The sequence below is a fragment of the Homarus americanus genome, unplaced genomic scaffold (genome assembly GCF_018991925.1).
Source record: "Homarus americanus isolate GMGI-L3 unplaced genomic scaffold, GMGI_Hamer_2.0 scaffold42527, whole genome shotgun sequence".
Classification (NCBI taxonomy): domain Eukaryota; kingdom Metazoa; phylum Arthropoda; class Malacostraca; order Decapoda; family Nephropidae; genus Homarus; species Homarus americanus.
Window position 1 is genome coordinate 809,016 of NW_024748543.1, and position 18,804 is coordinate 827,819.

Consider the following 18,804-nt stretch of genomic DNA (forward strand, 5'->3'; position numbering starts at 1 on the left):
TCACTACGGGGACGCTACTCTCAATATGTGGTAAAGTAAACACAAGGAATGGTCTTCATCTCTGAGAGTTGTTAATTATTAACAGTTTTTCTCCACATTAGTCACGTTTTCTGGGTATCTAACTGTTTACTAATTTTCTAATTTATATTTTTACCTACTAAATGTACACACACACAAACATGATCATAGGTTCATTCACTCATTTATTAAACAGTAATACAGTATGTAAATAACACAAGTAAATAGCTACACCAAGATGACCACAGGTTAGCAAGATTCACCATAAAGTCGATAGGCTGTGTGAGAGGTCCCGGGGCTGAGAGCTGCTCGCCGTGGTCGTCGCTGGAAGGGGTGTAGAGGAAGGTGGTGCCGGCCGCCTGGTACTGCCCCGCTGCCTCGATGTCCCAGTTACCGTTGAGGACATAAGTACCGTCTGACCGTCGCAACGCTGAGAGGCAATACAAAGTTATAGTATCATACACACACAAAGCATTCCTACGCTACCATAATAATGTGGGACTTTACTTAAGTTTCTTTACACTGCTCTACTATTATTACGTAATTTTTCATTTTGTCTTGTTTAATCTAGTATGTAGATGCTTTGTTCCTTCATCTAAATTTTATCACTAAGACTCCTTTCTTAATATTCCTTTATTTAACACAACTTTATTCTTCCATAATTAAACTCCCGCTGTTTAAACGACAACTTTCAATCTTACCGTTTAAACTTGTTTGTGAACACCGACTTTAAATTCCGTCTTTTAGATAACTTCCTGATATTTATTACACTTATGTTCTCACACTAATTAACAAGAAAGGCACTATATTGGGCTGGTTATACGGTTTTATCTCTCTGGGTTTTGCTCTACTCATAATAATATATTTTTATCGAAGTTTTCATACACCAGACACTAATACTCAGTTACCCATAACATACTCTGTAATAAAACTGTAAAAGAAAATGACTACTCTTTGGTGGATAACTACATCATTACGTCTCCAAGTTAAAATGGTATTATAAAGACGGAAATTAGGTAATGGAATTACTATAATAACAAAAAAGCTTTAATTAATTTCAATAGTTGATAATAAATTATGTTATTGTGCATTATAACACTTCTATTACCTAACTTCCGCCTTTATTATACCATTTTAACGTGGAAACATAATAATGTAGTTATCCATAAATGTTCTGAAATAAAACTATAAAAGAAAATGAATATTTTTGGGTGGGTAACTACATTATGTCTCCACGTAAAAATGGTATCATAAAGACAGAAATTAGGTAATAGAAGTGTTATAATGCACAATAACATAATTTATTATCAACTATTGAAATTAATTAAAGCTCTTTTGTTATTATAGTAATTCCATTACCTAATTTCCGTCTTTATAATACCATTTTAACTTGGAGACGTAATGATGTAGTTATCCACCAAAGAGTAGTCATTTTCTTTTACAGTTTTATTACAGAGTATGTTATGGGTAACTGAGTATTAGTGTCTGGTGTATGAAAACTTCGATAAAAATATATTATTATGAGTAGAGCAAAACCCAAAGAGATAAAATCATATAACCAGCCCAATATAATACCTTTCTTATAATTAGTGTGAGGACATAAGTGTAATAAAGATCAGTAAGTTATCTAAAAGACGGAATTTAAAGTCGGTGTTCACAAACAAGTTTAAACCGTACGTTGTAAAGTTGTCGTTTAAACAGCGGGAGTTTAATTATGGAAGAATAAAGTTTGTGTTAAATAAAGGAATATAAAGAAAGAAGTTTTAGTGATAAAATTTAGATGAAGGAACAAGACAATTAGGCTAGATTAAACTAGACAAAATTTAAAATTCCTTAATAATAAAAGAACATTCGAAAAAAACTTAAGTAAAGTTGCACATGATTGACTACCATAGTACTGTATCTCACCACATGGTATCCTTACCTACCATAGTACTGTATCTCACCACATGGTATCCTTACCTACCATAGTACTGTATCTCACCACATGGTATCATTACCTACCATAGTACTATTAATTCCATGGTGAGAGTTGTTGTGATAATAGAGAATATTTAATGTTATGCATGACACATTTTATTAATCCCTGGTCTTATGGGGACAGCTAAATTCTGGCAAATACTACACTACCCAACCCCGCAGCCCTACTACCCCTGCCCTGTACCTCCGTTCACGTACTGGTTACCCTCTACAACTACCCTACCACCCTCCTACCCCAACCCTGCACCCCTATCTCCCTGCCTCCCTCCACTACGCTCTGCTAGCTTGGGTATAAGTAAAAATATTTTACTTGTGAGGATTAAGATATATCTAACAGTCTTGTGCCGGAAACTCGGAAAACCCGGTAAGTTATGGGGATACACAGGCGCCTATAACTCACCAGAGAAAACGAAAATTTCTCACGGGTAACTTTGGTGAAAATAAAGTGACCCGGCGGACACTCGGAAGATTTATTCTTAAAGTATAAATATACTCTGTGGAGATATACACCAGATTATAGGTGAAAGTTTAAGAACCGTTTCTACTGCTGAAACCTAAGATAAAAGAACCAGAAAAGTAAACTGATCCCAATTGATTATCCTTCCGTATATTATATTATATATCCAATACATATAAATAATGTACCAAAATATCACATAAATAGTTTTAATATACAATATATCACGACTAGCTACTAAGCTGTCATGAAGTGAAGAGAAGAAAGAAGCAAATAAGTTTATTGTTTATATTTCTCACCAAAGAAGTTTTTCGAAGGTTTCATCTCGGTGATGGTGAGGTTACACACCCCAGCAGGCACCGGCGTGACCAGAGAGTAACCATAGGGAAGCGGCGACCTGGTGAAGATGCCTGTAAGAGGGACACCCCGTGAGAGACCTAATATGGGCAGTTTATTTTAGTTTTTATCACATTTCTCAAGCATTATTTAACAGTTTAGTAAAATTTAGATACCACAAAATACTGAGATGATCCCGAACTAATATCTAGTGGTCGGTTAAATTAGTCCCAAGTGTAATAGACTGAACCTAAACTAACCATTAGGCCTGAAGCTCATGTCTAATGGTTAGGTTAAGTTTTGGTCGGTTAGGATATGGGAGTATTGGACCAACAGCCGTCATTCTAATAGGACCTGCAGGTAGAATATCTTTACTCACCAGATATAATTCTACATAGGTTCCTTTCCCTGGAGCAGAGGGCGCAGGAGGGCGGGATCCTGCCTAGGTGGAGTCCCTGGAGGGACTGGTGAGAGCCCAGCTTCGCCGCCTGCAGGGAGTGACCAGAACGTCCTCCTTGGAGCGCCTCGGGTTTAGGGAGGCTAGCAGCGGCTGCCAACTTGTCCTTCGCCGTCTTGAGGGACAACAACACGATGAGACACATCATAAAACAAAAATCTGACAGTAAAATCCACATTCAGATAGAAATGACGCTGATTTTTATCTGCCTGTCTCTATAACTCTGTATCTGTCTTTGTGTTTATCTACTGTTTCTGGTGTGTGTGGGTGTGATTGTGTTTGGGCATGGAAGTGTGTATGTGTGTGTGTGTGTTTTTTTGTGTGGGTTAATGTGTGGAGTTTATGAGTATATGTGGACTGTATAGCATAAGGAGCGGCCGATACACCCATGACCGCCCACATATAACCGCCCACCCACACCCATAACGTGTAAGCATAAAGGTAACAGCTTCTGTTTATAACTTCTGGCAAACATAACTACTACACAACAGTTCTCTCCCTAGATCAGTACCCTCCCTGGTGCGTCACTTGGGTCTCAGCGATATGACACTAAAACTCCAACACTAATATTATAAGACCAATCACAACGCAGAAAGGAGGCCTAAGGGGTTTGTAAAGACGTTTTGATTGGCTGGTGAAATAACTATGAATTACAGGTGAGCTTTCTCTAAAGAATTGAGTTTAGTTGAAGTTGTGTGTGTGTAGAGTGAGGACGCAACTGAGAGACCGTGAGGATAGCGGCGGTGCAAGACGACAAGGGCCATCAGTTCAAAAGTAAGTGTTAATCCTGTTCATCGTACGAGTATATGAGCAAGGCGGTCCATCCCTGGCGTAGGGATTTAACATAGAATTAAACATTGTGTCCTGTTTCTTATTAACATAGGAATAGTTTAGCTGTCCCCTTTTAACCTCCTTTAACTTAACATAAGCAAACAATATTTCCCTCACAACTGATGAAGACAACATTGAACGAGGTTATTGATATTATATTCCTTTAATAATTGTCAATACACTTCATTCGCAGAGAGGGAATTATTTACTCGTTGCTCCTAACCCCGGGCATAATAGTTAAATAATAATAATAATCATAAACAAATGTCCCAGATATAGAGTGTGTTGGTGTGTGAGTGTGTGGTTGTGTTGACGTGTGAGTTTGTGTGTGGAGGGGTGTTGGTGAGGGAGGCGTGTTGGTGAGGGAGGGGTGTTGGTGAGGGAGGTGTTGATGTTGGTGAGGGTATTGGTATAGTATGCTCACTTATTCTAAACATTTATGTACACTATCATTTATTAACATTGCAGGGGTCAGGGGTCGTGAGAAGTAGTGAACATAAGTTACTGACAGCTGGTGAATTTAACAACAGTTTAGTATGTGTAGAAAATAATTACGTCTCTTGTAACACCATCTATTATGGTTTATTTCGTTAAGCCAATAAGAAAACAGAAGTAATCCATTCAGCCAATAAGAACAAAGGGCGTCTATGGGGTTAAAAAAACAACAATTGGGGAATCCCGAAATCTGCAAAATAATGAAACAACAATCATTCATCCAATAGGAAATAAGCTTTAGCAGGACGTCACATACGACTGGTTAAAACAATGGAAGATTAAGAGACAGTCAGAGGTTGAGGACAAAACTAGCGTATAGGTAATGATACAAACAGTCGCGTTAGTTTACCTAATTACGCTATGTTTTGTGATTGGCTGGATAGTTTAAAATTTTGTCCACAGATGGAGCAAGTTGTAATTTTTCTTGAAAAATATTTAACGTAACTAAATTAAGTGATTGGATTTGATATCATTGTTATTAATAACCTATTACTATTAGTGGTAATAGCATCATATGTTGCTTAATTATTATTAGTAGTAGTAGTAACAGTGTAGTGTATTATTAATAATAATAATTTTATTATTATTATTAACGCAGCAGAAATGGTTTAAATCAAACTCCAATTCCTGTTTCCCAATGTCCATATTAAAAAAAAAATTTGTTTGGGTGACGTTCTCTTTAAAGGGCATTTCTTAACTGTTTCCTTTGGACAAACTTTTCATGGCCGGACATAAATCTCATTGGTTAGGTTAGGTTAGGTTAGGTTAGGTTAGGTTAGGTTAGGTTAAGGACATAAATCTCTGACTAAATACATTACTTCGGTCTTCTTATCAGACCTGTCTACATGTCTATCTGCATGTTTATCTATTTTTCTGTTTGTCCGTCTAACTTTCCATCTATCTCTTCCAATCTTTGTAACCTCACTAGCTATTTGTCTGTCAAGTTACCTGTCTGTCTGTCTGTCTGTCTGTCCTCCTTACCTTCCCAAGCGTTGTTGGTTCATCCCCACCTTCCCCCTCTTCCAGAATCTCAACGTCTTCTCTTTCTTCCTTCTTCCTTCCTCCATCCTGTTCTTCTCCTACTTCCTCCTCCTCCTCCTCCCTCTCCTCCTTCTTGACCTTCTCTTCTCTGGCTATAGACTCCCGGACTTCGAGGTTGGAAGTCGAGGGATCCAAGGGTGTCAAGTCGGTGGCACACCTCACGCACACCTGTGGAGAGAAGGACCAGGTGAGGTAATTAGTAAAGGGGGTTAGTGAATTGAATTTTTGCCGGCTAGTTTATTGTGCACTCTATACTCATCCTGTGAAGGGTAAGACTAAATAGGATTGTATTCAGAGTCGAGGTCATGAAGGATAGGTATAACAGGTCCTTCAAGTGGTCAGGATATTGTGGTTTGGGATAATGGTGGTGGTTGGTGGTGGTGGTTGGTAGTGGGTGGTGGTTGGTAGTGGTTGGTGGTGGTGGTTGTGGTGATGGTAGTAGTGGTTGGTAGTGGTGGTTGGTGGTGGTTGTTGTTGGTATTGGTTGGTGGTGGTGGTTGTGGTGATGGTAGTGGTGGTTGGTGGTGGTTGTTGTTGGTAATGGTTGGTGGTGGTGGTTGTGGTGATGGTAGTAGTGGTTGGTGGTGGTTGTTGTTGGTAATGGTTGGTGGTGGTTGTTGTTGGTAATGGTTGGTGGTGGTGGTTGTTGGTAATGGTTAGTGGTGGTGGTTGTGGTGATGGTAGTAGTGGTTAGTAGTGGTGGTTGATGAATGTTGTTGGTGGTGGATTTTAGTTAGTGATTGACTGGTATCTCATGAGTAAAAAAAATAAAAAAAAATAAAGACTAGTCAAAAGGCAACAAAAACAACAAAAGCCAAGACAAACACCCCAAAAAAAAATACATATTAGACCATCAAGAATCTTATCACCACAAAACACGACCCACAAACCATAATGTTCAGGGCACGAAAATACAGACCCAATTTAATGCACCGAATCCATGTTTACGTTTGAGATATAAAACCTGAATTCCACATAACGAGTTTTGATGACTTAGTTGAGTTACCTTCAAAGGGATGACTTACGAGACTAGTTAAGAATTAATTGGATGACTGGGCGGTGATTATACAATAACAACAGGATAGGATAGATTGGACCCGTGATTTATAATACAAGTTGCTGCCGCTTACAGGTATAGTCTGAATTATGCAGTTTATGATGATGAAAGAAATTAAGTCTTTATAAAAGTTGAAGTTTGGGGGAATTATTTATTTGTATTGAGGCCCATGGTGAGGGTGAATGTGTGTGTGTGTGTGTGTGTGTGTGTGTGTGTGTTGAGCCTAACATGAAGAGCAACACAGAGAGCGTTATCAGACACACCTTCAACCTTACATAACTCCTTCTGGGTGTTTGTTGGCACTACACTGTGGAGAGGGTGATGGTAATGTTGTCAAGTTACTCTAGTGAAAGTAAGACTGTGTCAAGGATGTGTAATGTCGCTTTAATTGTTCAACATTTACATGAACGAGTGGGTGAGTGAGTGAGTGAGTGAGTGAGTGAGGTGAAAACAAAAACAATTGAGAGAGATTTAAATTTAATGAGGATGATGAGTGCAGTTGAGAGGTGAGTCAGCCGCTGTTTGTAGATGATGGCTGGTGACACAGACGATAAAACTTACAGGTGTTAACTAATGAGTATACATAAGAGCTTGTTGTAAGAGAAAGTTAATGGTGAATGTGAAATAAAAATAAACAATAAAAATAAGTAAAAAAAAAAAGAAAAGAAAGACAGGAAGAAATTTAAACCATTGCGAATAAAACTGATATTAAGTGTGAGTTTTGATTGTTTTCGGTGTCTTGCGAATATCGTAGGAGTAAACGAGTGAAGAAGTGAATCATAAGATAAATCAAGTAAATAAAATAATAAATTGAGATGCATAGAGAAAAATGACTACTTTTGATGGTGTATAGATAAGGAAAAACAGAAGATAACTTGACAGTGTTGTATAGAAAGGAAACACTGGATTGCAATACTAATACTGAAGAGAAAAACAAAGATGTTATTCTCGACTGCAGTGTATGGATGAGGGGGGGGGTGAATAGGGCGCTGAGAGATATGTTAACAATGACATAAAAGGAATGATAGAAATTTATAAAAAAACTGATAAGAATGATAAGGTGAAAGGGGTACTGAACAAAGACCTGATTGGGATTTATTTAGGTGGTATGGGTATAATAGGTTATTGGTAAAACGTGATTATTCAAGCGTGGAGGAGAGACAGAGAGAGAGAATGAAGGTGTGAGAGGGAGACAGACAGAGAGAGAGAGGGAGGGAGACAGAGAGAGATAGAGAGACAGATTCAAAGAGAGAGAGAATCAACGAGGTAAGAGAGAGAGAGAGAGACAGAAAGAGAGACAGAGGCAAAGAGAGAATGAAGGTGTGAGAGGGAGACAGACAGAGAGAAAGAGGGAGGGAGACAGAGAGAGATAGAGAGACAGATTCAAAGAGAGAGAGAATCAAGAGAGAGAGAGAGAGACAAAAAGAGAGAAAAAGGCAAATGGAAAGTAGAGTATGAAGGAGGTGTGAGAGAGGAAAGGGGGTGACAGACAATCCAGGAAGCAGCGGTGGGCGTGACTGACTGGGGAAACATAGCAGTGTGTGTGGGGGGAGGACGTGCAGGTGTTGAGGGATGACAAGGACCTTGTTGTGGCAGAACACATCTGTTACGGCAGCAAGAGAGTGAGTGATGGCAGAGATTGTGTTTACCCTTGACCAGAACACCTGCGTTACAGTAAGAGGAGTCTGACAAGAATGAAAATTTACTTTGAGAAATATATAAACATTATTATTCTGCTCTTTGTGATAGATATTGATGAAGTGAAGCTTAACCCTAACGATCAAATTGCTGGATTATTTATGATATGTTGCAATTACTTCAGTTAAATGATTAATATCTATCCAGGTGGCATTGGCAATTGAATGAAAACAAACTTGATCTGTACCAGTTCAGGACGTGTTGATTTAGTGAGAGGTGTTGCCAACTCCTTGTTATTACATTTGCTTTTTAATGATTCGTGTGTATCACTTACACTCGTTCTTGCTGTCACTGAGTTGAAGGAGATGAATAGGGAAAATAATAATGTACACAAAACACAAGTTAATATTAACAAAGAATAATTTTAATGGAACGAGAGAGAGAGAGAGAGAGAGAGAGAGAGAGAGAGAGAGAGAGAGAGAGAGAGAGAGAGAGAGAGAGAGAGAGAGAGCCTAGCATGATGAGGAAGGGATAAAGGGAAGGATAATCTTACCCCTCAAATAAATATACCCTACTTTTCCTCTACCAACCCGGGTGTTTGTATAAAATCAGTAAGACCAATACCAGGGAGACTCGACCCACCAACCCAACAGAGGCGTTACCACTGTGCCACCCAATATTTATGAGTAGTCATTTACTTAATTATATATTGCCTCTTTTAAAAGCATTCAGTAGCTCAGTGGTAACATCTCCATCTCTCACTATGACGGTTTGAGCCCAAGTGGTAAAGAGTTTAGTGTTTTACATATATGGATATTCGTATGTTATTGTACAATTCCTTGATATACCGTGTTTATATACGATGGTCGAAAACAGATAGTGTAAATACTGTTGATAATTCTAAATATTTATCGGTATTACTGAAATTATAATCGATTCTGTAAAATAAAATAAAAAGCATCAAATACTAAAAGAACGACCCGCAGCCACACCAGGTAAACAAACATTAGGTATTGGAGGTGAGCGGTGAATGGCGCCGTCTTACTAATAACAGTAATTACCTGGGGAAAGAAGTGACGGCACTCAGCTCAACACAACACTCAAGAGCCACCACTCACAACACAGGAAAGGATTTTAATGACGAAGAGGCGAAAAATACGAGAGACTAATAACACGTAATGAAGGACTGAAATCATTTGGTATAGGACCTTTTGCTTCACCCCTGAGAGAGACATGGTAAACAAACAGCTTCAAACACTAAAAGAACGACAGGGTGGATAATACAAAGAAAACATCGTTCTCTTAGGGATTAACAGATGAAGTAACGAGAGAGAGAGAGAGAGAGAGAGAGAGAGAGAGAGTATGTAAGCCGAGTTGTTCTGTCAGCCTGATGGTCATATTAGCATCACAATTATCTGTTAACGCCTACCTCCGAACTGAGACGGGAGGAGAATGAAAGAGGAGGAGTAGGAAAAATAAAGAAAGAAGAAGTTGAAGAGGGAAAGATGAAGAGTATAAGTATGAAAGGAAAGGAGGAAGAGAAGAGGATAGAGAAAGGGAAGAGGATGAGAAGCATAAGCACATAAAAGTTCATACGCAATGTTTACTTTTTTTTTAAAATGTAGTCCACCTCATAAGACAAGCCGTCACGGGAACTAAAGTCTCAGAACAACATTGTAGCCATCTGAAGCTCTCCATCTTAACGCTATTGCCTAAGAGGGTCAGCTAGATGCGTTCATTGTGGGTGTAAAGTAATCCCATGTAAGGAACCAGGATTCGAGCCTAAATACTCAGGGATCTCCAGAGGTTAGGGTGTGTGGGGTAGGTTAGGTTAGGATAGGTTAAGTTAGCTTTGGTTAGGTACATTAAGTTAAGTTAAGTTTATCTAGTATACAGTGTGTGTGTGTGTGTGTGTGTGTGTGTGTGTGTGTGTGTGTGTGTGTGTGTGTGTGTGTGTGTGTGTGTGTGTGTTTATCCATGTTTGTCATATAAACACATTTTCTTGAGCACCATGAATTAAACATTACACCAAGCAGTAATGTTTACCCTCTGGGAGGACATTTGACAGCGTCTGTCTGTCTGTCCGTCAGTGTGTTTATATACAACACACATATATAATGGCTTGTGTCAGCAAGTTCAAACTCAATAGAAAGAGAGATTGATGTCAAGTTCCTCTCACTGCTCCGTTTTCTCGAGGTCAAAATACTGAGACAGCGTTCAGGTTGTATACGTCCTTTATGTATGTATGTATGTATGTATGTATGTATGTATGTATGTCTCCCAAGGTAACTACAAAATCTATGAGCCAATTTTAGTGATATTTTGTACATGTGTAGAATGTTAACTGGATGAAGTTTAGTAGAAATCGGACTAAAGGGAAGGTTACAGTTAAAGGTTAAATATTTGTATTACTTTGAACCTATGACAATAAAGTTCAAAGTCATAGAGTTTTGTTGTGGGTTTTTATGCATTATAATGTTTATGTTTATTCTTACAATTATTTTCTACATAAGAATAAAGTGTACAAATAATTATCTGGTTTGAGAGGTGCAAGGGTCTATATTTTCCAGTTATTAAAAAAACTTATATATTCCAAGACCAAGTAACTTTTTCTATTCAAAATTCATATGTGGAATATGATAGCCATAACTGATAACAACATCGGAAAATAGTTTTTATCACCGGGAACTATGGAAGCGTTATCTGTGGTCGAGGGGTCGGAGGCTCGCGAGACCAGACCCGTCGAATCTCCGTCTTTTATCACTGATGATTTTCTCTTATTTTGATTTATTCACGAATCTGTTTTTATAGCTAAATCTACTCGCTTCCTGGGACATATATCTGCCGGATTACACTTTCATGACCCATTCCGCTATTATATTTTTTGTGTGTGTAAACTCAATCTCAGAAAGTGTTTGAATACATGAAAAATCCTTTTGATCAAAAACACGATTAAACTTTTTTGTTTCTGTGTTTCTTTTTCGTCAAAATTAACATCTACTCATGTTAAGTGAATTCGAGAAGTTTGTAAAGTAGTTTTTTAGTACGATGAGAGTCTCCCACTAACAACTTTTCTGGCGTCTACAGTAATAAGGTTGATGGACCATTAAGACTCCTAGATTCACACAAACTTTCCTCAGATGACTAATCCTCGTAACTGTTGGGTGATAGAACGCCACTAACAGGTTAACTTAAGCTAAAACACAAAAATAAGATCTAAAAGTTATATAAAAGAAAATATACTGAGGATCTACATTAACTTGATACGTTCACTTCCCCGCCAGAGAGAAGTAAGGTAGAGAATCTCTTGATGATGAGTGAGTTATCTTCGTGTCCTGACTGGTGCTCTGTTAACTGACCTAATTAAGGTAGAGTCCATCTGTAATATTATGACTATTTTTTAGCTGATTTTATTGTGCTCTTAGTTGAAGTGGACAAGTGAAGCCGTTTTTACATCTTCACTTACGAGGAATATTTATTGTACGAAATTTTGTGAATCTGGACATCGGGCAGTAAAGAAAAAAAAAAAATCCTTCCTGATGTAGTGACTTTATCCGCATCCTGGACAATGTATCCTTAAGGCTTTGAAACGTCCTGGGCGGCATTAAGGAGGAGTAGGAGGAGGAGGAGGAGAGATCCTTCCAGTGACCCATAAATAAAAAGGCCAATCGTACATCTGGAAGTGTACTGGACCTTGACAGTTTCGATACAATCATCCTAAACACCCGAGCGATATCCAGTCCGAATTGGGATGAAAAATGAACCTAAATATGACCAGTCTAGGAGATAGGGCGAAACAGAGTATAGAGTTGGGGAGTCTGGCAGGCAGTGCGTGAGATAAAAGTACCATGAGGGTCTTAGGACAACCTCTCGTGGATGATAAGGAGGAACGTTGTAAATGGGATGGATTACTGTTATACACTGAACTACACATATAACCTAACCTAACCTAACCTGACTTAACCTAACCTGACTTAACCATCATACTAACGAGGTTAAGTTAAATTATCATGCTAACTAAAAGGGCTAAACCATTATACTAAAAAATATTAAACCATCTTTACTAAACTACTTTAAACCATTGTACTAAAGGGGCTAAAATAATGTAAAAATATCATACCCAAACAAGTTAAACCATTCTCCTCCAAAGGTTTAATCCGTCGTACTAAACAGGTTAAACCATCCAGCTAAATTAATTAAAACCGGATCTAGGCTCGTTCGGACACTCCTTATCTAGACAACTCACTCTTTTTCCGCCTCATATAATCAGAGAAATCTTCATCTATTAAATCCGTAATGAAACCGGTATTTATGATGACGAAAATTGTAGTGTCAAAACGCCATCTCATTAAGGTATTTGATGAGTTGATTAAAAAATAATAATTAAACCGTTCATTAAGTAAATATATTAACTTAGTGAAGCTTAATGTGTTTTGAAGATTTCCTAAAGGCTTCCTGAAAGGCTTCATGGAGGCTTCTTATCCTGGTATTATTAGATCTTATTATTGACCTCCTTTGATAAGTGCCGCGGCTATATTAACCCATAAAATGAGTAGTTAAGAATATAATAATCCTTGAAAGCCATATTAGCTCATTGGATTATAGTTTCTTATGGATTATAGATTATTAGATTATTATAAATAGCTTCTGTCTGGCCTATCACTAGCCATGGAATAATATAGCTCTCAGTATAGGGATATAATATGTCTTACTGAGAAATATTATGTGAAATATTTCTTGAACTTAAATGAGATATAGTATGACTTCAGAGGGTCAAGGGGGGGGGGGGGGGTTGGTGAGGAGTATTACCAACGAAGAAATATTATATTCCTCAATCGCTCTACTTCACACACACACACACACACACACACACACGGTCTCAACCTCCGCCCCTTCCCCCTCCCTTCTCCCCCACCTTCCCCTGAGGCAAGTGGTGGTAGAGTCAGGTGGCCCTAATTACCAGGTGAGCCGGACAGGTGAACACGGGTCTAGGTACACGGTAGGCCAGTGATGGATATGATTATAGGAATTTTGCCACCTTAGTTAACACGGTTTGTCTGGGAACCTTTCTTTATCTATCTATCTATCTATCTATCTATCTATCTATCTATCTATCTGTCTGTCTGTCTGTCTGTCTGTCTGTCTGTCTGTCTGTCTGTCTGTCTGTCTGTCTGTCTGTCTGTCTGTCTGTCTGTCTGTTAGATAGACAGATGGATGGATGGATGAACATGTGATAAAATCTGATATGTTAAAATCTATTAAAATCTTCATGAAATAACATTAAAATAGTCGGTAAATAGAGCGCCTTTCCTCATGTTTAACAGCTATTAATTAGACACAACAAAATACTGAGAAAAAAAAATCGGCTACAAAAAGTGTCCTCAAATAGACTACGAATCGCAATAAACGAATCCGAAATCGGTGGCCACAAATCGAACCCAGAAATCGGAGCCATTAACACAGTGACAATAAAAACAGTGAGGCAGTTAAGTGGGTTGGTGGGTTGGTGGGTGGGTGGGTGGGTGGGTGGGGGTGTTATCACAGCGACAGGGGCGGTGTGGGCATGACTGTTGAGTGCCGAACCGTGTTGACTAACGCCCACGCTCGTAACTGCCTCCGGTGTGTGTGTGTGTGTGTGTGTGTGTGTGTGTGTGTCAATTGTAGGCGACCTGTGGTTTAATGGTCAGCATGCTCGCCTCGCAAGCGAGTTGACGCGGGTTCCATTCCCGGGCAAAGTGAAACTATGGGCAAGTTTCTTTACGCCATTTGCCTCTGTCTACCCAGCAGTAATTGGGAACCTGGATGTTAATCAATTTACGGATCGTATTCTGCAAATGGTTATCCAGTGCAGTTGGCGAGTTGTCCGGACACTGGGTCCTGCAACTCGTTGTGGTTGTTTTGTTGGCGACAGCTTCTGCACCTTAAACAATTTCACGCCGAGGTGGCCCTTGGGCCGGCCATCCTCGTTACACGAGGGGCAACCATTATTATGATTATTATTAGAGGTGACAATTAGGCTAATTATAACACTGGAGGATATGTCTGTCTGTCTGTTTACTTCTTTCTCATGTGCATCATTTCCTGAAGCTTACATCTCTCTCTCTCTCTCTCTCTCTCTCTCTCTCTCTCTCTCTCTCTCTCTCTCTCTCTCTCTCTCTCTCTCTCTCTTCCACATCCCACACAACATATTGAGTTCCTCAGATCATAACTTACCCGAACAAAAGCTTCGTATTTCTTCACTTTCTTACTTATTGGTGAAAACACACACACACACACACACACACACACACACACACTAACACATACATGCACATGGACAATGTTTGCGTGTACGGTACATTAGCCCCTGCACGCACGAGTACCTCCGTGTGCGTGCAGACGTGTGTGTGTGCGTGTGGATTGCATTAGCACTTATCTGATAGCAAAAGAGCAGTAGATGGTGTGTGTGCGTGTGTGCGTGTGTGCGTGCGTGTGTGTGTGTGTGTGTGTGTGTGTGTGTGTGTGTGTGTGTGTGTGTGTGTGTGTGTGTGTGTGTGTGTGTAAATTTGATTGACTTGTGTACGTGTATATACATTCATCACTACGCGTCTGTTTGACTGTTTATCTCACTGACTTGTAATTTAAAACAGATCTATATATGAATTGAAAAATAATTAAGTTTCAGTACTTTTGTAAATGTTAGTGCTGTGTGAGTGTGTGTGTGTGTGTGTGTGTGTGTGTGTGTGTGTGTGTGTGTTTGTGACTGCGAAGTTTGTCATGTTCATTCTCGGATCCATGTGAGCGTATGTTAATGTATGTATGTAAATGAACGTATGTGTGTTCTGACTTGGGAATATACGTGTGTGTACATTTATGCACTTACATGTACATGTTTATACACGATTCTTTGTTTACGTGTGCGTGCGTGTGTGCGTGTGTGTGTGTGTACTTGTTAGTGTGTGTATAAATACTTCTGTAGTGGTATACCTATGGGTGTATGTATGTATGACTGCATTTATGTGTGTGTACTGTATATGCACATGTGTATACATCTCTGTAAATATGTTTGTTTGATTGTTTGTATGGATGTGTGAGTTGTGTGTGTGGATGTGTGAGTTGTGTGTGTGTGTGTGTGTGTGTGTGTGTACGCAATCTAATATGTTTGATTTCTCTCTCTCTCTCTCTCTCTCTCTCTCTCTCTCTCTCTCTCTCTCTCTGTGTGTGTGTGGTGTCGCCATGCGCTGGAGCAATACCTCTGGTGGCGCCAGCGACGCACACACGAGGCACGCACAATTCCACTCCACTTCGCCCCTCTCCACACCTTTCCGCCCGCCCTCACCCCATTCACCCACACGCCCACACCCTCCCCCTACCACCCCGTGCCGCCCCTCATTCGTGAGCTTATACCCGCAGCATTACACACACGAAAATAATAAGCATATCCCTTACACCAGTATAACAATATACACGAAATATATCCCAGGTGGTATATCTTTCATGGGGGGAGGAGGAGGGAGGAGAGGAGAGAGAGAAAGAGAGAGGGAGAGAGAGGGAGGGGTGTGGGTTGGTGGGGGTGAGAGGTGGTGCGTGGGATAGGTGAGAGGGGGGGAGTTGGTTGGTTGGTGGGAAGGATGTTGGTGTCTCAGGATTAAAGGAGTTTATTCTGATCCCTTTAAATCGTCTTTAATCCTCCTCCGAACACCTTTTGTAGCCTGTAGTGAGGATCCAAGACTCTTACTGTGTATAAGTGACGGTAGGTGGAGCAGTGGTCGTGTATAATTAAATAAATTGTTTGTTTAATTCAACTTACTTTTATAATGGTTTGTTTAAATCTCTCTCTCTCTCTCTCTCTCTCTCTCTCTCTCTCTCTCTCTCTCTCTCTCTCTCTCTCTCTCTCTCTCTGGTGTGTCCAAGTTGAACTTTTTATCGTGTCACTACAAAGAAATTTCTGACGTTACGATGAACTTTCAGAACATATTATGAACTCTAGCTTATCAATAATGAACTTTCTACCGTGGTGAACTTTTAGACCCTACAGTGACCTCTCTGGCGTGTCCGGGTTGAACTTCTGCCCTGGACCTTGGAGGAGTTACGTTCTTCTTTAAAAGTTCAAATGACATTTTTTCCCCCAGGACCTGGTCGGAGTTGTTCAACGTGTTCAACAGTCTCTTAGTGAACAGATTGGTCTCCCATGTTGTGTTCAGAACCTCTTGTGTAATTTGCTCTCTACTAAGATTCAAGGCTGGTCTGTGGGTCTGTCTGTGTCGCTCTGTCTATGAATAGTGTCTGTCTGTCTGTGTAACTCTTTGGATAATGCCTGTCTATGTAACTCTGTCTGTGAATAATGTCTGTCTGTTGATGAGTCTGTTGGACTGTCTGCGTAAACTGTCCCGTAGACTAAGATGAAAACAAAGATGGTTGGTGAGAGGGAGGTGGAGAGGGGGTAAAGAGAGAGGGATAGAGTGAGGGAGAGAGGAAAGGAGAAAGGAAAGAAAGAAGAGAGGAGAGGATAGGAGAGGAGAGGCGAGGAGAGGAGAGGAGAGGAGAGAGTTTTTGCCTGAGAGGAAATATTAGACTTAAGGGTTGGTCAGCCCTAGCTATCTGGCAACACTGTTAGGGAAGTCTTTACATACAAACGTTATCAAAACCAATAGGGAAATTTATACTGGCATGATTATTATTCACTTGTGATTGATGAATTGGGTGAATAATTATGCAAATGAATGTGAGAATAGATGGATATGTATGAACGGATAATGAGTTGACATGAGGATAGACAAAGGAATAAATGGAGCTTTAATAGATACGTGAATGATTCTGTCTGTCTGTCTGTCTGTCTGTCTGTACTCCACTCTCCTTGCAGTCTCTCTCCTTCCAACTCCCTTCAATCACCTCATTCCTTGTCTTCGTCTTTCCCTTCATTTTTTAACCCCTTCCTTTCATTCCCCCCCCCCTTCGTTTCTTCCTCTTATTTCCCCCTTCTCTTCCTACCCTTCTCCCTTCTCTTCTCCCATCCTCACCATCTTCATCTCTCCCCCCACCCTCTCTTCTCCCCCTCTAACTTCCATTCCTTCCCTATTCTACTTCCTCATTATCGCTTTCCTCCTCCGCCTCTTCCACTCCCGTTTCTCTCTTCCCCTTCCCCTCTTCCCCTCCCCTTCCCCTCTTCTCTACATGATCCAGCCACCATAAACCTCCCCTTGGTTAGGTTGTTGAGAGAGACCCTTATAGTATACAGCAGTGGAGGACCAGGAACAATTACCTTTGTCTCTCTGTCTGTCTGTCTTTCTGCCTGTCTCTCTGTCTGTCTGTCTGTCTGTGTGTCTGTGCCTATTTCACTCATTCTCTATCTCTCTCTTTCTATGTTATATCTCTCTCTTTTTATTCAATCCTTCTTACCTTCATCTTTGATTCTCACACTTTTTTTTTTGTTCCTCTGTAAATCTCTTTCTTTCCCTCTCTGTTCCTCTCAAAATTGTATCTAATTTTTTTCTCTCTCTCCCATTATCTCTCTCTCTCTTTCTCTCTCTCTCCCTTTCCATTCTCACACTCTTTGTTCCTCCCCCTTACGGAGAATGTGTCGATGTTATCCTACAACATGGAGCGACTTTATTGAATTTCAGGTGATTTGTCTCGTGCAGGAGTGCCAGTGGGTGCCAAAGGGTGCCGGGAGTGCCAAAGGTGAATTACAGGGGTGCCAGAGGGTGCCATGGGGTGCCAAAAGGTTCCAGGGGGTGCCAAAGAGGAATTACGTGGGTGTCAGAGGATGCCAAAGGGTGCCAATGGGTGCCAGAAGATGCCAGAGGATGCCAGAAAGGTTCCGTACGGCGGTGAAGATGAAAGGTCGATGTGATTTTGGTGCGACCCTTAAGAAAATAATGAATAAATGTAAACTGAATGATTGACTGAATGAATAAATACAAAAGTGAAGCAATGGACAGGTAGGTAACTTAATTAATGAACAGGTGTATAATTAAGCAGGTAAATTAATTCCTTAATATAGTTAGTAAATCAGACTCAAGTCCTACTCACAATTGCCAGATCAAAGATAACAATCCTCTCGTAAATACCTAATACCCTGGACTCACAGTTACCAGAACAAAGTAATAAATCTTCTATATTATCGAACAGCAACAACACCAACTCATCGCTGTTGCCAGACCAGGTGAACAACTGTGTCTAGTACAGCGGGTGGTACCAACACAGAGATAAACCCCTGGGGTGACCGACCACTCATATCTACCATCTACCATCATAAACAACTCTACCAACTACTACCATTGCTGCTACTACAATCACCACCAAAACTTCTACCACCGCAATTAGTACAACCACTATTACTACCACCGCTACTATTAATACTACCATTGTTAACACCACCACCACCACTACTACTACTACTACCACTACTAACACCAGCACCACTACCACTGCCACTTAACCACCAACACAAATACTACGGTTACCACCACCACTATCACCATCTTCCACCATATACCTCGTCTGAAACACACA

The 18,804-nt window shown here is 40.1% G+C and overlaps 1 protein-coding gene across 1 annotated transcript in view; it reads right to left on the reverse strand.

The window, feature by feature from the left end:
• The window catches only part of LOC121880362, a 28,582-nt gene extending 10,888 nt beyond the window's left edge, over nucleotides 1-17,694 (reverse strand). Inside the window, exons 1-5 of the mRNA XM_042387514.1 lie at nucleotides 17,689-17,694; nucleotides 5,556-5,783; nucleotides 3,171-3,363; nucleotides 2,755-2,865; nucleotides 282-448 (exon numbers count right to left, since the gene is read on the reverse strand). Coding sequence (XP_042243448.1) covers nucleotides 282-448; nucleotides 2,755-2,865; nucleotides 3,171-3,363; nucleotides 5,556-5,783; nucleotides 17,689-17,694 — 705 coding nt within the window. The remainder of the gene's footprint in view (nucleotides 1-281; nucleotides 449-2,754; nucleotides 2,866-3,170; nucleotides 3,364-5,555; nucleotides 5,784-17,688) is intronic.
• Nucleotides 17,695-18,804: the final 1,110 nt, after the last annotated feature.